Source organism: Halyomorpha halys, unplaced genomic scaffold, assembly GCF_000696795.3.
Source record: "Halyomorpha halys isolate HHAL.00 unplaced genomic scaffold, Hhal_1.1 Scaffold58.1, whole genome shotgun sequence".
Taxonomy (NCBI): Eukaryota; Metazoa; Arthropoda; class Insecta; order Hemiptera; family Pentatomidae; genus Halyomorpha; species Halyomorpha halys.
In genome coordinates this window covers 2,770,540-2,796,745 of record NW_027110919.1, presented here as the reverse complement: position 1 = coordinate 2,796,745, position 26,206 = coordinate 2,770,540, and the positions used below count along the sequence as shown (strand labels likewise).

The following is a 26,206-nucleotide window of genomic DNA, read 5'->3' as shown; positions in this document are numbered from 1 at the left end:
TCTGTGTTGTACTGTTAAGTACAAATGAATATGGTACTGGTATTTTGGACACCAAAAGGTACAACATGAATAAATAAAAAGAATAAGAAATGAGATAGCCTGAGGTAAAAAACCTGATTAATGGTAAAAATTAAAGTAGTCTACTGACAATAAAAACAATATTTTATTTAATTAATCCAAAGCTAGACAAATCTTGCTCAAATTGTGTATTTTGTTATTCTTAGGAGTTGAGGTCTAAGAATGAAGATTCATTTGTCATTTGAAAATGATTACCATACCAGAGATGAAAATTACTTATTTTTTTTTAAAAAAATGAGTCATTTAACTTCCCAATTAGGAAGTATACTATCAAAACATTTAATTACAAATAAAAGCAAAATTTGCTTAGAAACTGTCTAGTAAGCAGCGAGCTACGACTATCGATTAAATAGAAGGTAACTGCTATGATTCTGGCAGAAATGTTAAAGATGGCCGAGGTTATTAAAGAAGTCAAATACTCACTCAGAAAAGTGATCTAGGTTTTGAAAACTGCGAGCGTCTGAAAAAAAAAGATTGAAAACGCTATAAAACAAGAAAAATTTATAGAGGAATAGTTCGCAGAAAACAAATTGCTAAAATCGCAAATTAATCTACAAGAAGTTAAGATGAATCAGGTCGAACAAGCTGATTTGCTGAAGTCCGTAGAATTAAGGGGCATCCCTTAAAGAGAGATGAACCAACATAGGGTCTAGGTGTAGTATGCTCAGTGCAGCACTTGGCGTTAAACTCAGCGTAAAAGATTTAGATTAGGTGGAGAGAAAAATGCCTAGAAAAGGGGACACCCGACCACCTCCTATTATTGTGCCGTTCGTTTGCCAGGCAGTCTGTGACGAGGTAATTCGCCTCAGAAAAGTAAATAGGGACTTCTCCCTATGACACTGACGCCTGGACTGGGATACAGACGACAGAATTCACCTGAGCGAGGAAATGAGGCAGAAGAGAAATGCTGGACTGTGGAAGTACGTGAGCGGAAAGGTTCGTTGCCAGCGAGACGATGGCAATCATTTCGAAAAAAAAGACATTAAAGCCCTAAACTGATATAGGTTACCGGTACCTCCATTCCTTTTTTTTTTTCTTTCCTTTGTATTTTGTCATTATATATTATTTTAATTATCATACATAATATTTTTTATTATTAATTATTTGTATTTTTTTTCAGTATTCTATTTAAAGATTTATATTTTTATTTTCAACATATTAATATCTCCTGAAACATTCACCAGATATCTCATTTTTTCTCTATGGAGCATAATTTTGTATTTTCATTTTATTTCGACATTCATATTTTCATTTTCTACATATTCATAGATTTTTCTAAATTATTTTACATCAATATTTTCTTCTTTTTTTTTTCTTTGTTAGTTTCAAAACGTAAAATATAAAATGTGCCCTTTCCTTTGATCCCAACACCAATATCCTCTTGGGATTTATTTCCTTGGACGTACCTTTTTTTTTCTACATCTGACTAATATTCTTCTAAGAAGCCATTTACATTCGTTCATGACAGCTTGAGAATTAAAATCTCCTTCTCTTGACACCCCTCATCTAGAGTACCTATTTACAGAAATATCCTCCTCCTCTACTCCCTTATACGTCTTTGTCTATTGCACAAGTGTCTCAAGTTAAAGTTGACGAAGCCTTTGAATCCTTTTTCACCTATTTTTCTCGATATAACAATATCGAAATTAGACAATATTTAGGGTCCCAACATGGCATCAAATAAACTGCAAAAAGTATTACTCCTAAGGAATTTCATGTTTCTACCGCTATGATTTGAAACAGGAAGCATGAAACCCCACAAGGTACAGTGAGCATTGAAGTCACCTACCCAATAGAAAAAAATGTTTTGACAACTGATTAATCATGTTCTAAATATTTTTGACAAAAAATTTCTGTGGAGATGGTGTATGTTGCATACTGTCTAAGGTTCGTTAAGATATATCTTAATAGCCAATACTTCAAATTTTGTTTGTAATCTCTGCTTTTCATAGTAGATATTTTCTGAGGCAACGTATCTACTCCACGTGTTCTTTCAGACTGTTTATCTTTTATGAATAATTTTTATTGTTTAAATTTGCCTGTTTGTTTTAAGTTGAGATATGTTTCTTTTAAACAGCTACGGATCTGTTTTTCTTTTGATATTAGTTTTCTAAGTATTGTATGTAGTGGTAGTATCCATTACAATTTCGTCAACTTTTCTTCATCTGCGTTGGTTCCACCAGTTAGTTCCTGCTCTATATACTTACTTTCCTTTCTTGATTTTTTTTTTCGGTGGTAGTAACAGTTGTCTTATAAATATAGGAGATCGTTTATTGTGTTTTCGAGGGTCTTGATTCCCTTTTTTGGATAGGATTTTTATGGGGCAAGCGCATTTTGAATTATTTTTATTTTTATAGTTTTCTTTACGTGGAGATCGTTTATTGGGTTTTCAGGTGTTCTTTCTTTTTGTTTTATCGGATTTTCGACCGCAGATGCGCATTATCACTTTTGTAGTTTTCTTCAACATGGGAATCGTCTTTTATGTTCTCAAGGGTACTGATTATATTTTTTTAAATTGCATTCTGAGAACGTGCATGCACATTTTAATTTTGGAGTTTTCTTCGATGTGGGGAACTTTATTAAATTTTCGGGTGTCTTGATTCCGTTTTTTCGATCGAATGTTTTACGGTAAAGTTTGATATTCTTACTTTTGTAATTTTCTTTTATATGGAAATCGTTTATTAAGTTTTCAAAAATCATATTTCCAAATTTAAGTATTCATGACTGCGAATGCGCATGCCACAGTTACTTTTGGAGTTCTTTTCAATATGATTACCGTTTATTAGTATCTCTGGGTTCCTGATTTTATTTTTGAATCTATAATAAGATCAAGGACCAGCTTCCTCAATCTATTGGCTTCTGCTCCATTGACTGCTGCAAACTAATTTATTTGTTTAATTATTCACTCAAAATTTTCCAAAAATTATAAATGAAAACAAAGAAAGAAATATTTTTTCACTTTAACTTTTTCAACATTTAAAAATTAGTTTTTTTTTTTTAACCAAATAAAAAATTGTATTTTAATGGGGTTATTTCTTTATTTTATACATACAAAATAAATATTCAATTCAATATAATACGGTTTTAAAATAAATTTGTATTGTTTTATGATTCTGTCATCAGAACAACCTTTAATTCCCTATCATTTTGGTAAAGTTGATGATCCTTATATGTCTTGATGATTCATGCATAGCCATAAAAAAAAACAGTTAAATCTAGACTGCATGATTGCCAGTCTAAACATTAAATTAAAGTATTTCAAATATGAGAAAAGGATGTCTTTACAATTGCATTGTAAAAAACATAGACAAATAATAAAAGGTAAAAGTAATAACAATTATAACACTACATAAATGTTCAGCCTTAAAATCAGAGTTATAAAGGTTTCATTGTTAATATTCTAGTCTATATGGGTTATATAATTTTAACTGATAATAAAAATGCTTTGTTTCAAAACAATCCATTTGAGTATATTACACTCTAAAATATCAACCTGTATTGACCATATTATTTGGTATAGTTGCTTTTGTTTTTTTATATGAAACACCAATGGATATGATTAGTTATCAACCTATGTCTAATCATAATTTTTCTTTTAGTAAGCATCATTAACATTGTTAATAAATCAAATACTAAATTAGGTTCATCGTTATGAATTGTTAGGCATATGTATAGTTTATACAGTTAGTTAAAATAGAAATAAATATAAAAAAACCTTCAATCCATTGAAATGATATTTCATAAAATGAAATTGAAACAGAAAAACTTAAGATTTTCTCTTAGAAATTGAATATATTTTCTATTGTATAATATAAGTGTGAAAGAAAAAGAAAAGTCAATTCATTGGACATTCCTGAGAGAGCAATTTATCAACCCTGGTCCTTGATGCTAGGAACTACCAATGGCGACCTTGGGCTCATAAAACAGGTTCTATTCAGGAACTAAAGGTACACAATGCCAAATGAGAATGATAGTTGCAAAAGGCACGTAAGGCATTATCTTGAAATTTAGTTTTAAGTTGTGAAAAGATTTTGTTTTCCCTGGTTATTTCAAACCAAGAAAAAAATATCAGTTTGAGATAGTAATAAAGAATCTGTCACAATTTTCTTAAAATCTCCACTCTTTCCTTTACTGGATTCTACAATCTCCATCTCACCATAAAAATTTATATAATACCAATACTTCCCCTGAAGACTTATTCTTTTATGTTCTCAATTCCAGAACTTATGACTATGGTCTAGACCAAATTCATCACTATAATATCACTATATGTTGTACATGGCACTATATGTTACACACATCACTGTAACATATGATAGAGTATAAAACATATTTACACCATTTTTCAATATTGCTTGATAAAAAAAAATTTTTTTTTTAATCAAAGTTTCTAATTTGGTGTTTAGAGGGCAAATGCACTGGGAAAACCTTCTCTCCTACTATTTTTGGAATTATAATCACCTTGGAGAGATTGTGACGTATTTACATTGACCAATAGTCCCTGTAAGTGAACTTTTTAAAGGTGGAATAAGACTATAAACATTAGGGTGGAGAGGATTGGTTTCATGCTGTTTTCCAATGTTAGCCACTTTTTCAATGTTCCTCGATTTAACTAATTTTATATATCAAAGTATTCTCTTCCCTTTTTTATTATTTTTATTTTGTGATAAATTTTAGGTGTCTTTTGGAAATAATATCTACAGAATGAGCCCTATTTGAAACATGCTTATCAAGAAGGATACCTTTGCATATGGTTAAGTGAATAATACTTAATAAATTTGATATTGGGGCATTTTTAAACTAATCCCCAACATCCCTCCAAATTTAGGCCCCATTTTATATAATATATGTACCACTAACACTGTAGTGTATACATATACTATTGACCTCTAAGTTTACCTATCCTTTTATCCCACTAAGCTCTTTGAAGTGATCCAAAAGTTACAATAACATATAGATAGCAAATAAGTTGCTTGTCACAATGTTATATATGAGTTACCATAGTTTTTACATTTATAATGTTTTTTAGAGTAACTGTAAAGAAGAATACACAGAATAATTCATTAAATATTTTTATTAAAACTATCTGTTACATATTTATTGTAAAATTAATAGTATAGCCTTAAATAATGAATAATTTTGTCTTATTTTATTCCTTTGTAGGGATCGGAATGGAGACGACCCTTGATTTGGCTAAAAGAGGAGCAAGAGTAATTATGGCCTGTAGGAACATGATTGAAGCAACCAAAGTTAGGAGTAAGCCTCTTATGTATTATTTAAATGGCTAATTTTCCCTATTCTTAAGTTTCAAAAGATAAAACATGAATTTGTAAAATTATGATGATAAATTAAATAAAATAAAAATTTTCCAAGCTAAATTAATAATTTAATTATTTAGAATAAGTTGACCTGTAACTGTTATATTACAGACTTCACCAACATTGTTATTATATTCTTTTTCTAGATTAAATTAATTTTGTTTTAGAATAAACAAGATAGAATTTTTAATATATAAAATCTAAAAATTAATTAAATTTGTTACTTTGAATTGCTGAATCTTAAAAGGGCAGCTCTCCAATTACAGTGTATTTATTATCTTCATTATTGTGTTCTCTTCTATTTATTACTTCTTTGGATTATCTGTCTGTCTCTGTCTTCATAACAATTTACCCCATTGCATGGTTTCTACAGGATAATCCCTTCAATCTTAACACTATAGTAAGTGTTCCTATATTTCTTAATCTGAAGATCTGAATGCATAGTTAGCACCTCATTTTTATCAATCCTCATTAACTAATTTCCATGGCCTTCATAAATTAAGGATTTGTATCTTTTTCCTCACTTCGCAAGCCTTTATGCAGAACTAAGGCTTTGAAATTGATGGAGTGGTACACATGGCACCAGTCATCATAAGGCATTCTTTGAATTTTCTCAAGCAGAGCCCAAGATTTGCTGACCATAACGTTATATCACCATACTATAGCAGCATAAAGCACAATAGGTCTTAATGCTGCCAAAGCTGATTTAAAAGGTGCAAAAGATTTTCATTTGTTCATTCGACCTTACCAGAATTAACAATACTGTTGGCCTCTACCCATATATCTCTGCTACCTGTGTATCTACCAATAATGAGATTAATTTAACTTTCCTCCATTTGTCTACATCCAAAAAAGTGCTAGCATGCCAGATTCTCCAGAGCCTCCATTCCTGAATCAGTGAAGCCCCCTTCCACCATGACAGCACCCAGCACTCCCCCCTCTGAGCCCCTGTATAGGTTCATGTTTTGTTTTGTTTTTTTTACTCAAGTCCTCCACATTTGAGGACCTATACAGCCCCAGAGTGAGAATGTCAAGATTCATTTCTCGAGTCTGTCAAGAAATAAGTATTGACTAGCCCAGGTGGGAATCAAACCCACAACTTTCTGAACCAAGTGCTCTGGGACTAGGTTCATGTTGATTCCAAACGTGGAGGGAACATCATTAACATTGCTGCGAAATTTCCTCCATGCCCCTCATTTGACTTCTTATACAGCCTTACTGTACTCAGTTAGTGCATGTTTATAAATGTCAACTGCCTGATTTTGTGGCAGTATTAAATTCTCCTCTTGAGTGCTCTCGATCAATCCAATCTCTTATTCCACCAGGTAGTATTCTTGTTGAATTTAATCCAACACACACCATTATTATCAGCACAACTCTTCATCTAAGACATGCCAGATCATCAGACTTACACAACTAGTGACTAAGGTAATATCAATAACCTCCATATCATGGCTTAAAATATACTCTAATAGGGACTTACATCTCCAGTCCACCAGCTTCCTCAGTTCTTTCAACAGGATGACCTCATCATACATGGGGCATTGGTAGGGATAGGGAGAACTGGGAATCCTCAAGCAGTGTATACGGCACTATGGCCTGATTCACTAAGAGTGGAGGAGACTCCCGCATCCATCTCCCTCTCTAGTTCTCTTGTTATTTTCCCTATTTATCATCTATTATTACTGATTTCTTCAAATAAACGGTAAGTGTTGGACGCAGTATAAGCTTACATAAATGTGTATAGAATATCATATATGGCAGAGAAATACCCAAGTTCTAATTTATTCAAAGCAGGGCAATGACCATTTTGGTCATAAATCTTGGCAGGCCTTATATTTCGTATACTTACTCTAGTAATTTAGTATAGTTGTTAAGATTTCAGCAAGCTCTTTTTTTCATCCCTCCATGATTATATTTGTATTCAATCAATATTCAGTGATATTTATCTTTTACAAAAATTAAATATTTCATTTTGCAGACACAATAGCGAGGGAAGCTAAAAATGATAACGTTGTTGTAAGAAAACTCGATCTGAGTTCAGTTCAATCGATTCGAGAATTTGCAACTGAAATAAATTGGAGAGAACCACGCTTGGATGTATTGATACACAATGCTGGAACGGCTAATACTTTCACGAAAATGGTTACAGAGGATGGGTTTGAAATGACTATGATGACCAATATGTTTGGTCCATTTCTTCTGACACATCTTCTCATAGGTAATCCATTATTAAATTAATATTATAAACAATTAAATGTTAAATAACTGGTATTTTGGAAAAACATAGTCACTTAAGTTGAACTTAGAAATCATTATCATTATCAGTACGCATTCTTTGTGAGAAACTTTATTTTTAATACCTAAATTTAATATGCAATGTATTATAAAATCATTTATTATTATGAACTAAAATGAGGTAATGAAACTTCAAACTAATATGTAACATAAATAGAATTTTTAGGTTTTTACTAGACAAAAGCTAAGTTATACAGTTCATTAACAGCATAACTATTTTTCATGATTAAAAAAGTTATTTATAACTATTTATTATTTCATAAATACAAATTCCATTTCTTATTGATCTTATGTCATCACTTTCTATTAAAAAATTCAATTAAGCTATCATTTTCAGATTTATTAAAAAAATCTGCTCCAAGCCGGATTGTGACAGTAGCCTCAGAGCTATACAGGCTAGCAAAAGTTAACTTGGATAATCCTAATCCTGTGAATTCGCTACCAGCCTATCTATACTACTCTTCGAAATACGCAAACATACTATTCTCCCTAGAACTAGCCCATAGATTACAAGGGACAGGTAAGTTTTAAAATACATTCCATCACCTCAGTGATTTTCTTTTTTTACTTTCTCATCACTGAAAGTTGAGCTTTGTTTTCATTGAAATAATGTGAACAAAATATTTCCCCTTAAATTATGACGTCAAGACACAAATTTGGTATGTGTTTGCTTATTGTTGAATCCTTGTTAAGGCAAGGGACAGCTACTACTATTAATGAGATTTTGGTAGATACCTAGATGGTACATATTTCAGTTAGTCATGGTAGAATTTCAGTTAGTCAGATGATACAAAGATTTATTATATTGTTTCTTTTTATTCTATAGGTGTTACTGCTAATTGCCTTCACCCAGGACTTATAGATTCTGGCATTTGGAGAAATGTTCCATGCCCACTCAACATACCATTAAAAATTATAGCAAAACTTTTCTTTAAGGTAAAATGTCAATTTAATGTTATTCATCCAATGTACGGATTATTTCTATTTTTAATTTGATGTTCATTAATCTAAATTGCATCCTAATTTTAAAAATATTATTTATTTTTAATTATAAAATTTCATTTACATGAACCCTTTAACACAAAGTTATCACTAGTTATCTAGAGTCATTATCACCTCTAATGAATACTTTAAACAATTTTAATTTTGCTTTAGTACTTTCTTCTCCTTTCTCATCCTCCTTAAGTGCCTTTCAGCGTGGAGGAGCCTCTAACCACTTGGTCCACACATCTTGGTCTCTGGCAACCATCTTCATCTGAGCCAGTGTTTTTCCTCTTTCCAGACCTAGTCGTTGGATATGGTCCATATAGCTCCTTCTAGGTCCGCCTCGTGGTCTCCTACCAGTCGGCTTCGCCTCCATACATTTTCTTGGCACTCTGTCATCCCCCATTCTAAAGACGTGTCCATACCATCAGAGCTGTTGGTGTTCAATCACTGATTTCACTGAGGGGATCTGAAGTTCTTCTCTTATTCTTTCATTCCTTATCCTGTCTCTCCTAGTTTTGCCCAATATTCTTCACAAAAATCGCATTTCAGCAGCCATAATCCTGCCCATGTGCTTGTCTTGAGTGAATCAACTTTCACTGCCATATAATAGTGTTGGAAGACATATTGCTTTAAAGATATGGAGCTTGATGTCCTTACCTACCTCCCTCTTTCCCAAAATTGTATTGCATATCTGGTAGTAAATATTATTTGCTTTATTTATTCTATTGGACATTTCTTCGCTTATTTAACCAGATTTATTGAAAATTGTTCCTAGGTAGGCATAGAAGACCACTTTTTCTAATACTTCATCATTGCACACTATTCTTACATTGCCCACTTCATCTCTGACAAGTCATAACCTTGCTATTGTGGCTGTTAATACTCATTCCTTTGCGAGCAAGTTCTTGCCATTCTATAACAGCCTGTTGCAATCTGTCCACTCGTTGAAAAAATGGTGTGGCATAGACAAAGACAGATGCATTGTCAAAAACTTTTTTTTTTTTGGACTCAGGAGGTTCTAAAACAGATATACCTGATATTTACCAGATTGCAATGCTTTCCTTACCTATTATGTTTTTATGGAACCCGCTTGATACATTCCTTCATCTTTCCATTTACTTCTTTATTTAAATGAAGATTAAGAACTCACTTACCTCAATTTTTTTATTTATTACATTGCATGGATACTTTTTTTAATATATAAATCTGAATTCACTACAAAATCATTCTATTAAGGTCCATTGTAATGGTTTAAACATAAAAATACAATTAAATAGTATACAAATACAGATTTCTTATAGAAAATAGAAACCAATCAGATTTTAAAAGTAAAAGTAAACCACTATTTATTATCCTAACTGTTGCAGACACCAGAAGAGGGTGCTCAAACGACAATCCATCTAGCAATCTCGGATGAAGTAAATGAAGCCAATGGCAAATACTTCATGGACTGCAAGGTAAATATAAGATATATAAGAATAGTCTCCAGCAGAGATGGGCAAAAATTGGCATGTATACAACCCTTCCTTATTCATGAAGAAACCACTGATAAATAAATATCCTATCCATGGCAATTTTAGCTATTAGTTTCATAGTTGCCCAACTCTCGTCACCAGTGAATTAAGTAAATGATATAAAATTGTTATGGCATTTTACAGGAGCATGGGCTGGCATCTGATGTATCAGACATGGGCAAGGCAGCCAAGTATTGGGAAAAAATTGAAGCCCTAATACTGAAACCAACTGATCCTCGAATATAAACTATAAATATAACTATTTGTATTCAACAAGTGTTTATAATTTTAATTAATGTACAAATTAATAATAAATTTAGTTTTCATTACAAATATTTGGTTTTAGATAATTATTAAACCAATCTACATTATAAGTTTCAACATATGCATTTTATTGACCATCATTGAGGGAATGAAAAGTCATAAAATAGATATGTTAGGTAATACTTTAGTCCAAAATATGGAGCTTTGATAAAAGAATTTTAGATTTAAAGGATAAGACATAAATGTGTTTTCATACAGTGGTCACATTCACAGGCATAATGGTATTTGAAAAAATTAATGATTTCAAAATATTCTTTTTTATTATAGCACCTAAAAATAAAAGATTACATTAAATACCACTAAGAAGATAACCGAATTTTGGGCATTAAATTTCAGATCATTTCAAGCTGATTTTTATTTTTACCAAGCAAAACTAGGTTGATATCTAAGATATCTGCACATCAATAATAAAAAAAAAAATCAAATTATTGAATATGGTTTCCTTAATTTTCAACATTGTCTGTAAGTGATGGGAAGTTATCAGTATCAGTATACTTCAAGAATCTCAAGACACAATGATTGAGAATCAGTACCATCACAGGTGTTCATTTCTACATTAAATTATGATGTCTCTAAACAACAAATAATTGAAGAGTTTTTCAGGTATAATGAAACAATGGCCAAAATATCAAGAGCAGTCTTTTTTTAGCCTCAGAGTATATTCTCTGAATCATCTCATAAATAAAATACAATGTATAATTTAAATTTACTGACTTTAAAAATGGCTACAACATATAAATTCAGATACATTCTATATTAATGGTTCCCAACCAGTGGTCAGCGAGAGCCATAGGATGGTCCGGGAACACATATCTTTTGGCTGTTTTATTATTAGAATTATTATATTAATTATCTCCCAAGATGTTTAGGTGCTAGCTGAAACATTTGAACAGGTGAATGCACAAAGCTAATCAAAATGCACTTTAATGCAACTTAATTTTCAAATATTTCCGACTTTACCCCTATTAGGGAGTGGGATGGGCCATATATGGTTCAATTTCTGGTTTAGTGGCCTAAAGACTAGGGTAAGTTAGGGACCACTGTCCTATCTAAACAGAGAAGCAGAACATAAGTTATTATTCAATGGTATAGTAAGGGGGGGGGGAAAGGTTTCTTCAATAAATTCTTACATCAGATCTCGGTAATAATTTATTTAATTTAAAACTATATACAGGATTTTATCTTACATGGCCAAGGTGATAACAAACAAATCATAAATAATGGTATAGACAATTATGAAATTCACTTATTATTAGTTCATTAATAACTAAGTTGGAGATTATTAATTATTGCATAGGTGTATTCGCTTGTGGTAGACTGCCCTCCTACATCCTTTGTTTTGATCTAGTAAATACAATTAAGTCAATAAAATAATTTACTTAACAATATGTTTATTATATATTATAAATTTATTATAAATTATTCATGAAAATACTCACCTTCCCATCAGTTAAGACTTTGGCAATTGCTTTTTTAATCATTTCGCCATAATGTGCCAGATTAACATGGAACAACATTTTAGCACCACAAAGTAGCATTGCTGTTGGATTTGCTACATTTTTACCGACAGCTTCTGAGTATGTATGTCTTGCACCCTGAGAAGAGAGATAAAGAAAAATAGATTATGTAATAAAATAATAAGTAACATTAACTATATCTAAACTTAATAAATAAATAATATGTAACTTATATAATCTTCCTTACCGGTTCAAACACAACACACTCAGGACTGTAAGACGCGCCAGCCACCATACCAGCTCCTCCAACGAGACCTGAAGCCAAGTTATCCAAAATGTTACCATAAAGATTAGGCATAACCATCACATCAAACTGGTCGGGATGAGAAACCATCTGCATGGTACAGTTGTCAACAATCATTGATTCAAATTTTATCTTAGGATATAACTTTGATATCTGCAAGTAAAAAATACATACAAATTAGAAATTCAAAAACATTTTTCTCCCTATTTCAGTTCAATTAATAAATGAGGTGTTAATATTTGGCCGTAGATTAATAGGTGGGGAAGATGGTCAGGGTGCGGTCAGCAAATAAACAAAAAATTATTTATTCATGCCGATGTTTCAACCTAAATATCAGGGCTTAAAAAAAAAAAAAAAAAAAAAGAACCATTATTCAGAGAAACATAAAAATTAAAAGAAATAAATTTGGAAATATACATAACAATGAATTGAAAATAAAAAATTTGGTTAATAACCATGGAAGTAGATAGTCGTAGATTGATAACAATGAAAGATGATTATTAATTTATGTAATAATTTTTTTTTTTCTGAATGGTGGTTGTTATACTTGTTTTTGTTTTTTTAGCTCTGATGAAGACCTGATATTCAGGTTGAAACGTCGGCACGAATAAATAATTTTTTGTTTATTTGCTGACCACATCCCCTCACCACAGATTTAATAAATGGTTATATCAAAGTTTCATTTTTTCCTATTGAGGTTAAAACCCTTAAGTATTCCACTTAAGGCAGAAAAGGCAGGTTATGTTGCTTGATATAGTATATAAAAATACTATAAATGGAGTTCAATAGTTAGTCAGATTTTGGAGAGGCTATATACATTCTACAAGTTTAATCCTGTACCTAATAATATGTACTTATTATAAGTTAATATGTACCTTTTTTTTATTAGTTTTATTTAGTACTAGTAAGATGAATTTTTCAATGGGTTTTCAGTTTAAGAAACATGAGAGTAAATGTTACTGAGCGTGATTAAGTATATAAAATAGCTCAGTGAAATACACATGACAAAATGAATTCATATTTATTTTTAATACATCTTCTAAATGTGATAAAAGACATAAATTCAGCTCCTTAAGTATTACAAATTAAATTTCACCTTAGAATAAATAACAAGCCTGAATGTGGAACTATCTAAAAAAATTATAGAATGTGAAAAATAAATTATGTTGTCAACCAAAAACCTCAAATGTTGTCACCCTGTCTAACATTGAAGCTATTCAAGTAAGTATTACTTAATAAATAATTAAGTAGCTTTTTCTATTGGTAAGACAAAGATTCTATTAAAATGAAAAATGTTAAAGAAGATAGAATTTCGAAATATTAAACATAAATTATAAAAAACAAAAAAGAAACATTAAAATTGAAAAAATGTCATTAAAAGAACAAAAGGTACCTACCTCTTGACAACTCCTCAAGAATAAGCCATCTCCTAACTTCATAATATTGGCTTTATGAACAGCTGTCACTTTCTTACGGTTGTTTTTAGTAGCATAATCAAACGCAAATTTGGCTATCCTTTGAGACTTTTCAGCTGTTACAATTTTTAAGCATTCTACAACTCCCTAAAAAAAATTAAAATATTTTAATTGAAAAAATAAAAATAGGTTTTAAATTGATAACTGAAGTTTAATAATTAAAATACATATACCTAATAGTTTATTAGTAAGAACTACAATCACTTGCAGTAATAATAAATGGCATAAAGATTATCATTAATACAAATAACATAAATAATGAAAAATATTAACAAATAAAAGATTTTGACATGAAGTGTTCACAAGGAAAATAATAATAAAGGTTTAGGAAAGCTGAAGGTTTGATCCCAATACCACCAATAACCCTCATAGGAAGCTCTGCCCTAATAGAAAATAGGCTCAAGAAAACAATTAAGAAATAGTTTAAAACTTTTGATTAAGATCTTATTGTTTTAAACTATCTTTTAATTGCTGTTTTCTGGAGCCATACCAAGATCATCTTCATCTCAATTCACATACAGCCAACTATCTATTTCTGTAATAAATGCGCGTTTCTCACTGCTTAATTGATCAATATATTCCAAAAACGACATTGCCTAGAGGCTATGTTAGATTATAAAGTTGAAATTATTAATAGTGGTTCCACTTTACAATATAGATGTGCAATAAAGCTGGGTTTCCAAAAATTCAGGCTCAAAGTGGTTTAAAAAAATTATTTATAATCCTTTAAAAAAATTTAGTTTTATGAATAATGCAGTGCTCTCCACTGACACTGGACAGGTAAAGTGGAGTGAGGCAGCGTAGTGGCAGGCTCCCTATTCATTACATCAGTGGTTCTCAACATTTTTATGGCAACAGAACCCTTTAGGTACAAGTAGGAAACAGGCGAAACCCTTTGGGTAGAAATAGGTAAATGATAGAAGCCCTACATTATCATTTGATACAAATAAGGTGCCAAACACCATATTTTCACTAAAAGCTAAGAAAGGTTAGGATACTTACACAAAACCTGTGCAAAATTGAAGAAAATTTGAGGTGGTAAGGTTCAAAACTGTTTGAGCTGTTATGGAATGATTCATTCCTAAATTATTTCTTGAAACACCTGGAAGAGGTTTCTGTGGAACCCTGGTTGTGAACCACTGTATTATATACTATGTTGCTTTTTATAAGTAGTCCGGTTTCAGTGGACGCTCAGCTAATTTGTAAACTATACATCTTCATGAATATTACGGCTACTCATTTAAGAGAATGAAATTCTAAAGAATACAAAACCAAATCATCTAAATCAGACCTGTATTAATAAAGATTTATACTTTGGATCTGTATATATTTTATAAATAATAACCTCAAATAGAAACTTTGTAATGTACCTCTTTCAGTCTGGATGTATATACATCAAATAAAGTTACCAAAAATATCGAAATCAAAAAGCACTGCAATGAACTCTAAACTGAATAAAACAGTAATTAACATCTCTGTAACCTAAAGATAAAAATCTAACTTTAATTGATTTAATTTAATTTAATTGACTAAATATAAAAGAAACTAAAACCAAAGCACAAGTTTCTAATACATTTAATTTCACAATGCTTTTGGATATATAATATTTTCTGTAACTCTATTGGCTGAGTATATATAGAGATTGTCTTTATTGAATGATATATGCATTATTATTTTGATTATTTAGTAACATAAATTAACAAGCTCTTGGATATATAATTTCCATAATAACAGACAAATAAATTATTTTAATGTAGAGGAGCTATGAAGGATTATCTTAACAAAATACAGCAGTAGAAAAAAAATCCTCAAAATAAATCAAGTTAAAAATTTATAATTTTTAATTTCTTTGAAAAATGATATTTGAGGATTTCAGGCAACACTACAAATGAATATTATTTGCATTTTCCAAAAAAAAATTAATTGTTGACCAACTTTACTTGAAGCCTCTTTAATAGTTAATCTTAGGCTATTCAATGTCAACTCGGACCACTAGAAAATACATAGAGCCTAAATGGTTTCCTAAATCATGGTTTCCAATGATGACAATTTCTGCAAGTCCAAATTTACAAAAATAATAAACTGGTTACATAATGAGGTGTAGATAGTTGACCGTAGATTAATGGTTGGAGAAGTTTGTCGTACAGCATGTTTTGATTTCATGACTCAGGGACACTTCGTATCTCCAGTGTTGTTGTTATCTCTTTTGTTCTATACCCCTGATGAAGACCTGAAACTCAGGTCGAAACATCAGCATAAAATAAATAAATATGGTTTTGTTTATTTATGTTGTTCTTTGCTGACCGCACTCCCCCCCCCCCCCCGACAAACTTCTCCAATAATAAACTGGTTAATTTTGTGGCAGACCCACATAAGAAATCTCAATCTTCGCAGTGGCTAGATTAGTAACCTGTAGTATAACCGCCATTTCTATCCTAGTGGAAGAACTTGAAGGTTATCGAACCAAATAAACAAATTCCATAGTTTATGGCTGTTTAGGATTGGATAGGAAGATCTAGATCTTTATTAAATAATTTACAGGAATTAGAAATATTTTTTTCCATTTTTAAGAAAGAATAAAATCAATTGATATACAATATCCTTGGGGAAAAAAGTATACTTTCTGAGTTATGAGCCAATAAAGTTTAATTTTGTTCAAATTTTTTTTCTACCAGATATATTAAAGATTTCAATATCTAAGAATCTTCCTAGGAAAAAAATGAACATTTACAAAAAAGTAGTATGTAAATCGGTTCAGAAATTTTGGAGATCCAAGATAAGTAACAAACAAACTTAACGTTTTTATTTATAGAGATATTAATATACGATTTTATTTAAATACAATACTTGATATTAAACTTTCAATAAAGTCTGTTTAATCTAACATATGTCCAAACCTAGCAATAGTCAGGCACTGCTGGATCAGCTAGTATAAAATAGAAACATGAATACATTTATGCATTTATGTTAGGTCATAAAATAATCCTTCATAATAATAACAAAAATATAGGTGTAAGAAGACTAAGAAATATAAGACTGAAAACAAAAAATAAAATAACTTCAAGTATACCTTAACACTTTCGTGTTCAAGAGCTGAATATTCACCTTCAGTTTGTTCACGAATAATTACGGCATCAATGTTATCATGCCTAAGTTTCAAACCTGGAAGAGTTTTGACATGTACTACATTTGCATAAAGATCTAGTGATCTGCGAAGTTTCATATTTAATGTTTGAAGTTCACCAGTTCTTGAATAATCAGGAGTAGCAAGGGCGCCCTAAAAAAAAAAAAAAAAATTGGTTAAAGAAGTAATTTATAACGGGAAGGTAATATAAAATAAAAGCACTTTTTAAACCTTTAAACAAATTCCATTACGTTGAATAGAACCAGCAACAACATCTAACGGTGCACTCATACTAGCATGGACTTCTGAAAAGAAAAAAGTTTCAAAGTCGACTGGAACTCCAGCAGCCTAAAATAAAGCACAAAAACTAGACTGAAAAAAAATTTCATAATGAAAATCTAAATTATTCATCAGTAAAATTCCAAAAATTAGGATACTGGGCACAGAAATTTTCTAATAGCTGCAAAAGATGCAGGCATTGCAAATAATTGTTAATGAACAAGCCGTTATTGAATTATTACTCAAACAGGAGGTATATTGAAAGTTGATTAGTCAAAGTAACCAACAGTTTACTTGACATTTCATTTTTTTTTTTTTTTTTTTTATAACAAAAATCAAAGAAATCAATATGTATAATTCATGTGTGGATGATTAAAATTGTGATGGTTAATTTGAAAATTAATTACAGAAGGCCTTTAAACTGTCTTAAATAATGTCAAAACTATTAAATCATCATCTAGTTTTAACCCATAACACGACATGGTGGGTCAGTCGAACCAAGTTAAAATTATTTCCCTTCTTCTTATGTAAAATCATAAATTAAATATAATGCATTAATTACTGTACTTTATATATAAGTGGATTATACAATCTAAAAAAAATAAATAAAATATTTATAATGTGAGTTAAATAAATACCAGCTGTTAAATAAATACCCTAAGATGCATTAGTCAAGCTGAGGGTTAAGGCTCCATAGAGTAATAACAGAAATGAATAATTTGTCGAAGAAATGAGAAATAAGTTTATTAAAAAACCATTTCAGTACGAAAAGTTGTTGCTTCTAACGGTATGGACCCATTAATGTTTGCTGTCATGAAATTTTTTAGAACAACTAAAATTTCCTGATACAACATTCTACTATGAATTAATTTAGCTCAAATGTCCAATTATAAGAACTATCTTCAGCTTCAATGATTTGCAAAAAATGTTAATGTAAACATTTGCAGCCTGAAGTTCAAAAGAGTAAAATAATAAACTAGGTATGACAATTATACAGGTTTGAGTAACTGGTAGCAGAAATATAATAAATTTATAAATAAATATAACATACTTCATGAAAATTAGAAATGTACGAGTAGGAGTAAAACTATTATCAATCAATATAACATTTTCTTATTTATCAATATAACATTTTCAAGGGAAATAAGTAAATAACAAACCTTAAAAACCTCGGTAACACAGTACATCATTTCTGGTCCAACTCCATCTCCGGGAATTACAGTGCATTTTGTTCTTCCTTCTGGCCTAGCGACAGATTGTGAATACTAATTCCCATAGAAATAAAAACAAACTATAAGTAAATTTACAAGTTACGTAAAACAGGAAAAGTAAAAAACTTAAATACCTCTGAATTAACTGGGAAATTTGTATGGATGAAATTGCACTGTTGAGATGTAAGAGCTGCACATGGCTGTAAAATCTTAATAGGAAAAAGTTTTATAAAATATAAAAATACCTAAATGGATGGTAAAAAAATTAAAAAAGATCTTAACGATATGGAATTACATACCAACAAAGAAAGTAAAAATACTTCAATACTATGTACCATTAAGATTGAACGAGAATCCAAAATAAATCATAATAAAAATAACGAAATACCTTAGAAAGTAACTGCTGAAAATTTTTTCTTATTAGAGCCATGTTCAAGAACTATTTCGTTGATAGCAAGATTAAAGGTGCTTTGAAATGAAGCAAGGTTAATGAATGCAAATTCATTTATTTGAAAATATAACGATCTAACAAATTAAAATATATCAATATATAAAATAAACATTTTTATCGAATAATGTCCATACAAACAAAAACTACTAAAATATTTGAAAATTTAGGTTGGCATTAGTGTAACTTATTTTATGAACAGCTGTTTTTTTCAGTCTAACCTCCCAACGTGATCTATCTTTGCTATCTGATAGCTACAATGTCTTTCTTCAATTTTTTCTCTCAAATCGTCCCTTCTGTTAAGGCTCAAGATGACGAGGACGAGTTGGTAGACCCTCAAGTGGTTCTTAAGGAGGAATGTGGTGAGAAATGTACGAAATATAAGGATAAATTAGACTCTTGTAACGAAAGGGTTAGTTCAAGATCTCAGACTACTGAAACTTGCCTCGAAGAACTCATCGACTTTGTTCACTGTGTTGATCACTGTGTAGCCAAAGACATATTTTCCAAGCTGAAGTGAATGTTCTAAGACGGTTGTTTTTAAATTTGTAGCTTTTAACTGTTAGTCAAATGTAAATACAATTCACTGTAATTAAGTTAAATAATTGCCGAAATAATAAATTTATTTGTCTTGCTGAGTCTTTTTTAATTTTAATCTAGTTTCGTAGTGAGCAGAAACCTCAATTTTCTTTTTATGAGTATATAAATTTATTTAATACTAACTCATCTTCTATCACTTTACTATCATCATTTAGTGGTTTGAGATCCTGTAATTTCCTTCTGAGGTTTATCTGGGGTGCCCACCATTTTCTGCCATTATTTTTTTTAATATCTTGTGGATAGTCAAATCTTTGAGGTCTAGTTTCATCTCGACCCCACCATCCTTCTTCCAAATCAGTTTCCACCAACGATCCCTGATCCACTGTTGGGACAGTGCTTGCTCTATCTTTCACTGTATTTGTACCTTTGTGCCTTTTATTGTAAAAGTTGTCATAAATCACTAATATTAATGAGCCTATACTTACTAGTAAGGCTTTTTTAGAAAATAGTACAAGTGTAAAGAGTACTAGAAGTGTAAGTTTTGCTACAGGTAAAAAATTAGCTATCTTAGTCAGTACACTTAAAAGCAATGGCACAATGAACTTATATCCTTTTTTCTTTAGTATTCTTCGCTTTTTTAGCCCTGGTCTCTTATATGGTCTCTCGTAATTAAGTAGTTCTTGAAGATTGTTCTGTGGACCTGAAATAAACTACAAAATATTAGAAGGTGCATTTTATTATCATGTAATTTTATTTTTTTTTTTGTTTTTTAAACGATTGTATGGTATTCTCATGTATTGTCCTATGAACTTATGCCTATTCATTATTTATAAATATTAAAACCAATTAAATATAAATTAAAAATCCAAATTTACAAAAATAATAAACTGATTAATTTTGTGGCAGACCCACATAACAAATCTCAATCTTCACAGTGGCTAGATTAATAACCTGAAGTATAACCGCCATTTCTATGGTAGTGAAAGAACTTGAAGGTATCGAACCAAATAAACAAATTCCATAGTTTATGGCTGTTTGGGATTGGATAGGAAGATCTAGATCTTAGTTTTCTTGCTCGAACTGAATTATTGCACTAAACTTTAAAATGGTTATCCATGAATTGATATTTTGATTGAACTTCACAATAGGTTTAGGAGTAAAGGCATCTCCTTTACTTACTGACAACTCCGGTATTATTATATATGCCTCATTTACTTCAAGTTTTAGAGGGTTATTCTAGAAGGATGATAAGCCAATTTTCCCTTTCAAACAAGTATCCTGTAAATAAATTATAGTAGCCTTTTTTTTTTTTCATTTTTAAAAAAATATTGAATTTGTATAAGCAATCCAGAATTATTGCTAACTTCCATTTATAGAGGAAAGCTGATTATTGTGACAATTGGAGAAAATGGACTGAGGCTAAACCTCCATTCCTTGTGGTAACTCTGAGGTAAAGAAAGAAAAGCTATGATATAATATCATGTAGATCCACCCATGTCAATGCAATATACCTTATCAAAGCAGATAAAATCTCTGTAAGGAGCTTCATTAACTCATACTTTACTATGTCTAGTCAATGACTGATCTTCCTTTTATCTATTTCAGTGTGTATGCAACATCATTTTAATCAAAAATGATTTTAAAAAGAAAATTTGATGATATGACAAAAATATGTTATGACAGGCACATTAAACTTTCATGTTTAAAAAAGAGGTAAAGTATTTACAAAAAGAGTAAATACATTTTTTATAATAAAAACATAAGTAGTATGTAATAATAAAAATATGATTATAAAAGAATGATGCTTATCTTCATTTATATTGCAATCTAAAATGTTTTTTTATTTTAGTTGAGAAAATTTTTAAAAAATCTTTAGATTATTATTTTTGTGACTTTAACAATGTTTGTGAACAATTGAAAATGAACAAGCGTAATGAACTATATTTTTGATTTTATCAATTATCATAACAGAGGTAGTTTTGAGTATAAAGTATTTAATTATAATTAAATACAAATATTCATAATTACCTGAACCAAAGTAATGATTTACTGGGTAAACTGGCCTTAGCTCGCTTATCAGTTGTTCATTTCTTCCTTGAGTATCATATTCTTCGGTGCTATTGTCATACTCAGTTTCATGATCATAATTTTCATCGTAAATGTCTTCATTTTTTATAATAGGTACAAATAAAACAAGAATGGAACATAGGCAACCACCAAAGAACACTTTTAACATGGTTGAACCTTCTTCTGAAGAGGGTCCTTCAATACTGAGGTGTAGGGGTAATTAGGAACTCTGTTACTGATGACAGTTGTCTCATTTCTGTCGAGGGTCAGTGCTTATGACATCTCTGATTTAAGACAAAATCTCAGTACTGATATGATCTGTGGCTGCATCACTGTGTCAACTTACAGTTATATGAAACTCATGTTCTTGAAATTAAAATACGAGCTCATATCAACTCTACCTAGTTGTAAATTTAAATTTCATACATAATTGCTCATCAAATTAATTGTAATGAAAAAACCTAGAACTTAGTTAAATTGGAGGCAGGGGTCCAGTGATAAATAAATTGAAATTCATTCTGATAAACAATAATTTTAAAAATGTAATAAATTAAACTGTGTGCTGAAAAATTGTTTTAAGTGCTACAGGTTTTAGTAGGTTATAATTTTTCTTAATTTGATGACAGTCAAAGTCAGGATTATATCTCTTGGTTTAAAATTACCAAAAATAATAATTTATCACAAATTGGAATTAAGTTCATTTGTCAATAGAGGCGTTCAGACACAAAACGTGGATACTGATAAAATGAAAACTTTTATAATGTTAAAATGTTTATTAATTAATATTTTTTATCTTCAACTTTCACTCTTACAATTTTTAAAATCAGCTTTAAAAAAGTCAATGATGCCAAAAACTTCATTTCATAAAAAATTTCAGTGACCATGTTTTATAGGTGAATGCCTCAATTATTGATTACAATAAGTAAACTTGGATAGCTGCATGTTTACAAATAAAATAAACAAATTTAGGTTCTGTAAATAAAAAGAATTATCTTTCATCATTGAGTATCTCAAATCATCCTCAAAGTTTATGGATTGGATTGACTGTTTTCTTTTCAATATTATAACCATCCTAAGATTGGAAAACTACATTATCATAAAAGATTAATAATCTATAATACACTTTATTTATTGGTCAAATTTTATCCTGATTGAACCCATTTTGCTGATCCTTTCTGCTAGAAGGAAAGAAATGTGCTAATGATTGATCTGATCTTAGACATATCTGACAGCGAAAAACATTAATAATTATTGTATTTGTACTTATTTTTGATAGCATATAGAATACCCAACTTCTAATCTTCTAAAATTTTAGAAGATTGGAGAGGAAGAAAAATAAGCATTACTGGGAATTGTAATTATGAAAAAAGTTCATTCATTTTTCAAAAAATTTCTGGCTTCAAGGATTTCTCTAATTTCTAAATAAAGTAACTTTTAAAGATAATTCAGACATCTTCCAAATACTATATCTTACAACTACTAGTTTCCCCCATGGAAATCCTATACTGATAGTTTTCAGTTCAAAGTGATGTATAAGTAAATACCATCTTGACCATTCAAAATCCATTTGTCAAACAAAGTGATGTGTATGCCTAAGTATAGGGATGGGTGTTGGGGCATGGGTCCCAGAGCACCTACTTCGGAATGTTTTGGGTTCGATTCCGACCTGTGGTAGTTAATATTTATTTCTCAGTGGCCCTGAGAAATAAATCTTGACACTCCCTCCTTGGTTAGTTCCTGATAACAAATACCAGGTAGCCATCGGGGGTTGGCAAAAAGGACCACTAGACCTGTGGGACAAGTTCTCCCCACCAGTTACCAATACCAATATGCCTAAGTTACGGTATAGAGCTACATTTATACAATGATTTGTTCTAGATCAGTCTGTTTAATTATAAAAATGGTAAAAGTTTACTTCAGCTGAGGTAAACTAGTACCATAAAAAATATTAAAAACTATAAAATAAAATATAATAAATTTTAGAAACTATAATATCTCCTGAAAATATTAATAAATCAGTCATATATAAGTTACTCAGCACTGGAAATGGAATAAATATTTTTTTAAACTTTACAGATTAGTCTTTGTAAATTATTGTTGATGTTTTGTACACTAAATAATTTGACTAAATTGTATTATTTCTGAAAATATACTTCTTAAAATCATAAATCAAATCGGATTAACAGAATTCCTTATGAAAACGTTAAAGTTTGTTTTTGTTTTTAAAACATACGATTCTTGGGTGATTCCATAAATTGTAAATTCGTTTGTTGTCGAATTTGATCTTTAAAAACGTTTGCACTGTCTTTAAATGGCAAATTATCGGCTTTTCCAATTATCCTAAAACGTGCACATATTGCTTAAATAGTGCTACATGTGACACAATAAAATGTATTGATTTGATTTTTAACTTGATGTTTTCCCAAGACGGGCCTTTAGACGAACTACTTTCTTCACCAGGGTTCGGAAGGCACCCCTTCTTACTTCCTCTCCTACTGCCAAAGCCGCCCTACTGGCTCAAAGTAACCTCCGTCTAAAAAAATCGTTCCTTTTTTTTAATCAAATGTGCTACCATTGAATGAAGGCAGTGACATATTTTTCTTAACGAATTGTCATTAAGGCAGATGTTATTCACTCATAACTACAAATATGAAATTTATGTGCGTAATTTACCAGTTTTAATAATGTCTATATAAGTAGGGTGAGTTTTAAGTTTTTAAAATTTGGTTATGATCCAATTGGAAGAAAATAATATAAAAAATTCTTACGAAAGTAATTAAAATTGATAATGAATTCACAGTCTCATCCATAAATGGTAACATATGTTCAATGAGTATTAGTGTTTATGACTTAAATGTGATCATGTCAAAGTTTGGTTATTAGTAAATCTACAATGCCCATTAGAAAGAAGACGTTGATAGAATGAACAAGAACAGGTTGAGATCGGTACACAAAAATGCAGCTAAGCCTGCATTTGATCTCGACTTCGAAGTAATAGAAACAAATACGAGGTACAAATATAAGTTGAACAAGATACTTGGAAGTGGATCTTTCGGTGTCGTTTACCTCGCTGAAATAATACCTAAATTCGAGGAGGTAAGAAATTCAAAAGTTTATAGAGTAAAAATTAAACTTTTACTTTTATTCATGTTAGTTAACTCCGACAGTCTCATAAAATATGTTTTTATTTACACATATATGGAGAGGCTCTTTCGATGTCCAGTACCATATTCATCCCTAAATTTTTTTCTCCATTTTTGAGGACGTCATATATTTGACCATAACGCTACTTTGCTACAATAGTGACGCATCTGACAAAAATAAAAAGTTTTGGTTTTATCTTGAATTGAGAGTAGTCCGTACATATTACGATAGATGGGAGTTTCTTCTGTGGTCCTTCTATAGACCAACTCGAAGCTTGTATGGTTTAAGGTAACTACAATCCGGGGTACAATCTATGGAATACGTCAAATATTTGTTTTTTGTCAGATGTGCCTTGATTCAAAGTAGCTATATTAATCCACCGTCTGTTGCTATTCTGGTAGGAGAGACACCATCAACTGAACATTGCGTACTATATCTAGAACCAGCTAAACTATTTGTACGATTCCTGTGTGTAACTACGAATTTCTACTTCTGCGAATAAATGTTTGCATTCAACCTAAAATAGTCATGTGTTAGCTTGAAGTACCAAAGACTTTTGGTTAATAATAGTTAATGTTACAGTCGCTTCACTAGCATTATTGTACTATCAACTATCACGCCAGAGCCAGTGCGACATAAAAATCATACAATTACAGATTTTCCAAGAGCGAGTAGAGTGACGGGTATTTGTCAGGTATAACATGTTATACGCGTTTGGTAAAGGTGTTTTCAAGAAGCTGAGCGGGTATATTTAGTGCGGGAAAATCGGCAGCTCTGTTGCAGAATCAGTTCTATTTTTTAGTTAGTTATTTATCATTGTAATTTACAAATTAATTTGATAAATGTATGGTAAGTAAATATTATAAGCAAGATATGTCTCTGTATGAATGAATATGGAGAACCAACATGATCACTCCAATGAATAATTTAAATAAAAGGTTTGTTGGCTAATTTATTTTTGTAGGATCAATGGATTGAGTTCATAACTGTTACAATTGTACTGTAAGTCATTTAAGAATTTATTTGTTTTAGCTCAAGAATTTGGAGAAAATAGATCAATCGGTAAGCATATTATGTATCTGTTTATTTACTTTTTAGGAATAACATGAATTCACTTTATTAGCCATATGATAATAAAAAAAAAAGTTTATGTTTCGTTATAATAGCCATTAACTTATGTATGTACGTTTAATAGAGGAATAATAAATCATCTGTTGTAGCATAATTCTTTTAATAATAATGTAATGTAATGACTTTAAGATCATTCATTAGATAACTAGGAAACATGGAAATACTTGATAAATTGAAAATAGGATTTCCTAAAGGCGTTGAACTGATAGTTGGCCATAAATTTAAAATTTTATACCACCTTGCGAACGGCTTCCGTAGTAAGATATATTTAGCAGTAAATGAAATGACAGGAGAAGTGAGTTTTTGAGAAATAGTGAAAATGAATACATCTCATGTTTTTGAAATATTTAAGTGTCGAAATTTATTTCTCATCCCCTCTTCGACTTCTTCCCCCGAAATCGGACAAAAGCCTATTTTCCCATGCTTGTGAGTTCTATATCTTTGCACACACACACCCGTGCTCAATGAATTTCGGATGTCTAGTATTATTTAAAAAAAAAATATATA

General features: G+C 30.5%; 4 protein-coding genes across 11 annotated transcripts in view; 3 read left to right on the top strand and 1 right to left on the bottom strand.

Moving 5' to 3' along the window:
* The window catches only part of LOC106692483 (retinol dehydrogenase 14), a 49,847-nt gene extending 39,317 nt beyond the window's left edge, over window positions 1–10,530 (top strand). Inside the window, exons 3-8 of the mRNA XM_067049042.1 lie at window positions 5,242–5,334; window positions 7,378–7,617; window positions 8,032–8,214; window positions 8,521–8,630; window positions 10,049–10,138; window positions 10,340–10,530. Coding sequence (XP_066905143.1) covers window positions 5,242–5,334; window positions 7,378–7,617; window positions 8,032–8,214; window positions 8,521–8,630; window positions 10,049–10,138; window positions 10,340–10,441 — 818 coding nt within the window. The 3' untranslated portion in view covers window positions 10,442–10,530. The remainder of the gene's footprint in view (window positions 1–5,241; window positions 5,335–7,377; window positions 7,618–8,031; window positions 8,215–8,520; window positions 8,631–10,048; window positions 10,139–10,339) is intronic.
* Window positions 10,531–11,655: 1,125 nt separating this feature from the next.
* On the bottom strand, window positions 11,656–18,911 carry LOC106692480 (probable isocitrate dehydrogenase [NAD] subunit beta, mitochondrial). Of its 2 annotated transcripts, none has more exons than XM_014438445.3 (9): window positions 18,758–18,911; window positions 18,504–18,578; window positions 18,319–18,423; window positions 17,111–17,227; window positions 16,826–17,032; window positions 13,678–13,842; window positions 12,224–12,433; window positions 11,959–12,114; window positions 11,656–11,863 (listed from the first exon to the last, which is right to left on the bottom strand). In XM_014438445.3, exons 1-9 carry the CDS (start codon window positions 18,797–18,799, stop codon window positions 11,780–11,782), a joined length of 1,161 nt encoding a protein of 386 aa, XP_014293931.1. In that variant the 5' UTR covers window positions 18,800–18,911; the 3' UTR covers window positions 11,656–11,779. The 2 variants fall into 2 exon arrangements, with proteins under 2 accessions (XP_014293931.1, XP_014293932.1); XM_014438446.2 differs by lacking the exon at window positions 18,758–18,911 and adding an exon at window positions 18,669–18,722.
* Window positions 18,912–19,016: 105 nt separating this feature from the next.
* On the top strand, window positions 19,017–19,455 carry LOC106692482 (cytochrome b-c1 complex subunit 6, mitochondrial). The gene has a single exon (XM_014438448.2). The coding sequence runs from the start codon at window positions 19,077–19,079 to the stop codon at window positions 19,335–19,337; it is 261 nt and encodes an 86-aa protein (XP_014293934.1). The 5' UTR covers window positions 19,017–19,076; the 3' UTR covers window positions 19,338–19,455.
* Window positions 19,456–23,714: 4,259 nt separating this feature from the next.
* Window positions 23,715–26,206, top strand: part of LOC106692470 (casein kinase I) — a 12,672-nt gene continuing 10,180 nt past the window's right edge. Inside the window, exons 1-3 of one of the 7 annotated variants that reach the window (XM_067049037.1) lie at window positions 23,715–24,084; window positions 24,329–24,520; window positions 25,601–25,630. In XM_067049037.1, coding sequence (XP_066905138.1) covers window positions 24,049–24,084; window positions 24,329–24,520; window positions 25,601–25,630 — 258 coding nt within the window. In that variant the 5' untranslated portion in view covers window positions 23,715–24,048. The other 6 variants (XM_014438427.2, XM_024360316.1, XM_067049038.1 and 3 more) reach the window with 6 other exon arrangements.

What these genes read in the sequence shown, in the direction of transcription:
- LOC106692482 (XM_014438448.2), top strand. Translation starts at nt 19,077, where the DNA reads ATGTCTTTCTTCAATTTTTTCTCTCAAATCGTCCCTTCTGTTAAGGCT.
- LOC106692480 (XM_014438445.3), bottom strand. Translation starts at nt 18,799, where the DNA reads ATGGCTCTAATAAGAAAAAATTTTCAGCAGTTACTTTCTAAG. An exon ending in ATTTCCCAGTTAATTCAGAG is followed by an intron (nt 18,424 to 18,503) that starts GTATTTAAGTTT and finishes TATGGGAATTAG; the next exon opens with TATTCACAATCTGTCGCTAG. An exon ending in AAGTCTTAACTGATGGGAAG is followed by an intron (nt 11,864 to 11,958) that starts GTGAGTATTTTC and finishes TGTATTTACTAG; the next exon opens with ATCAAAACAAAGGATGTAGG.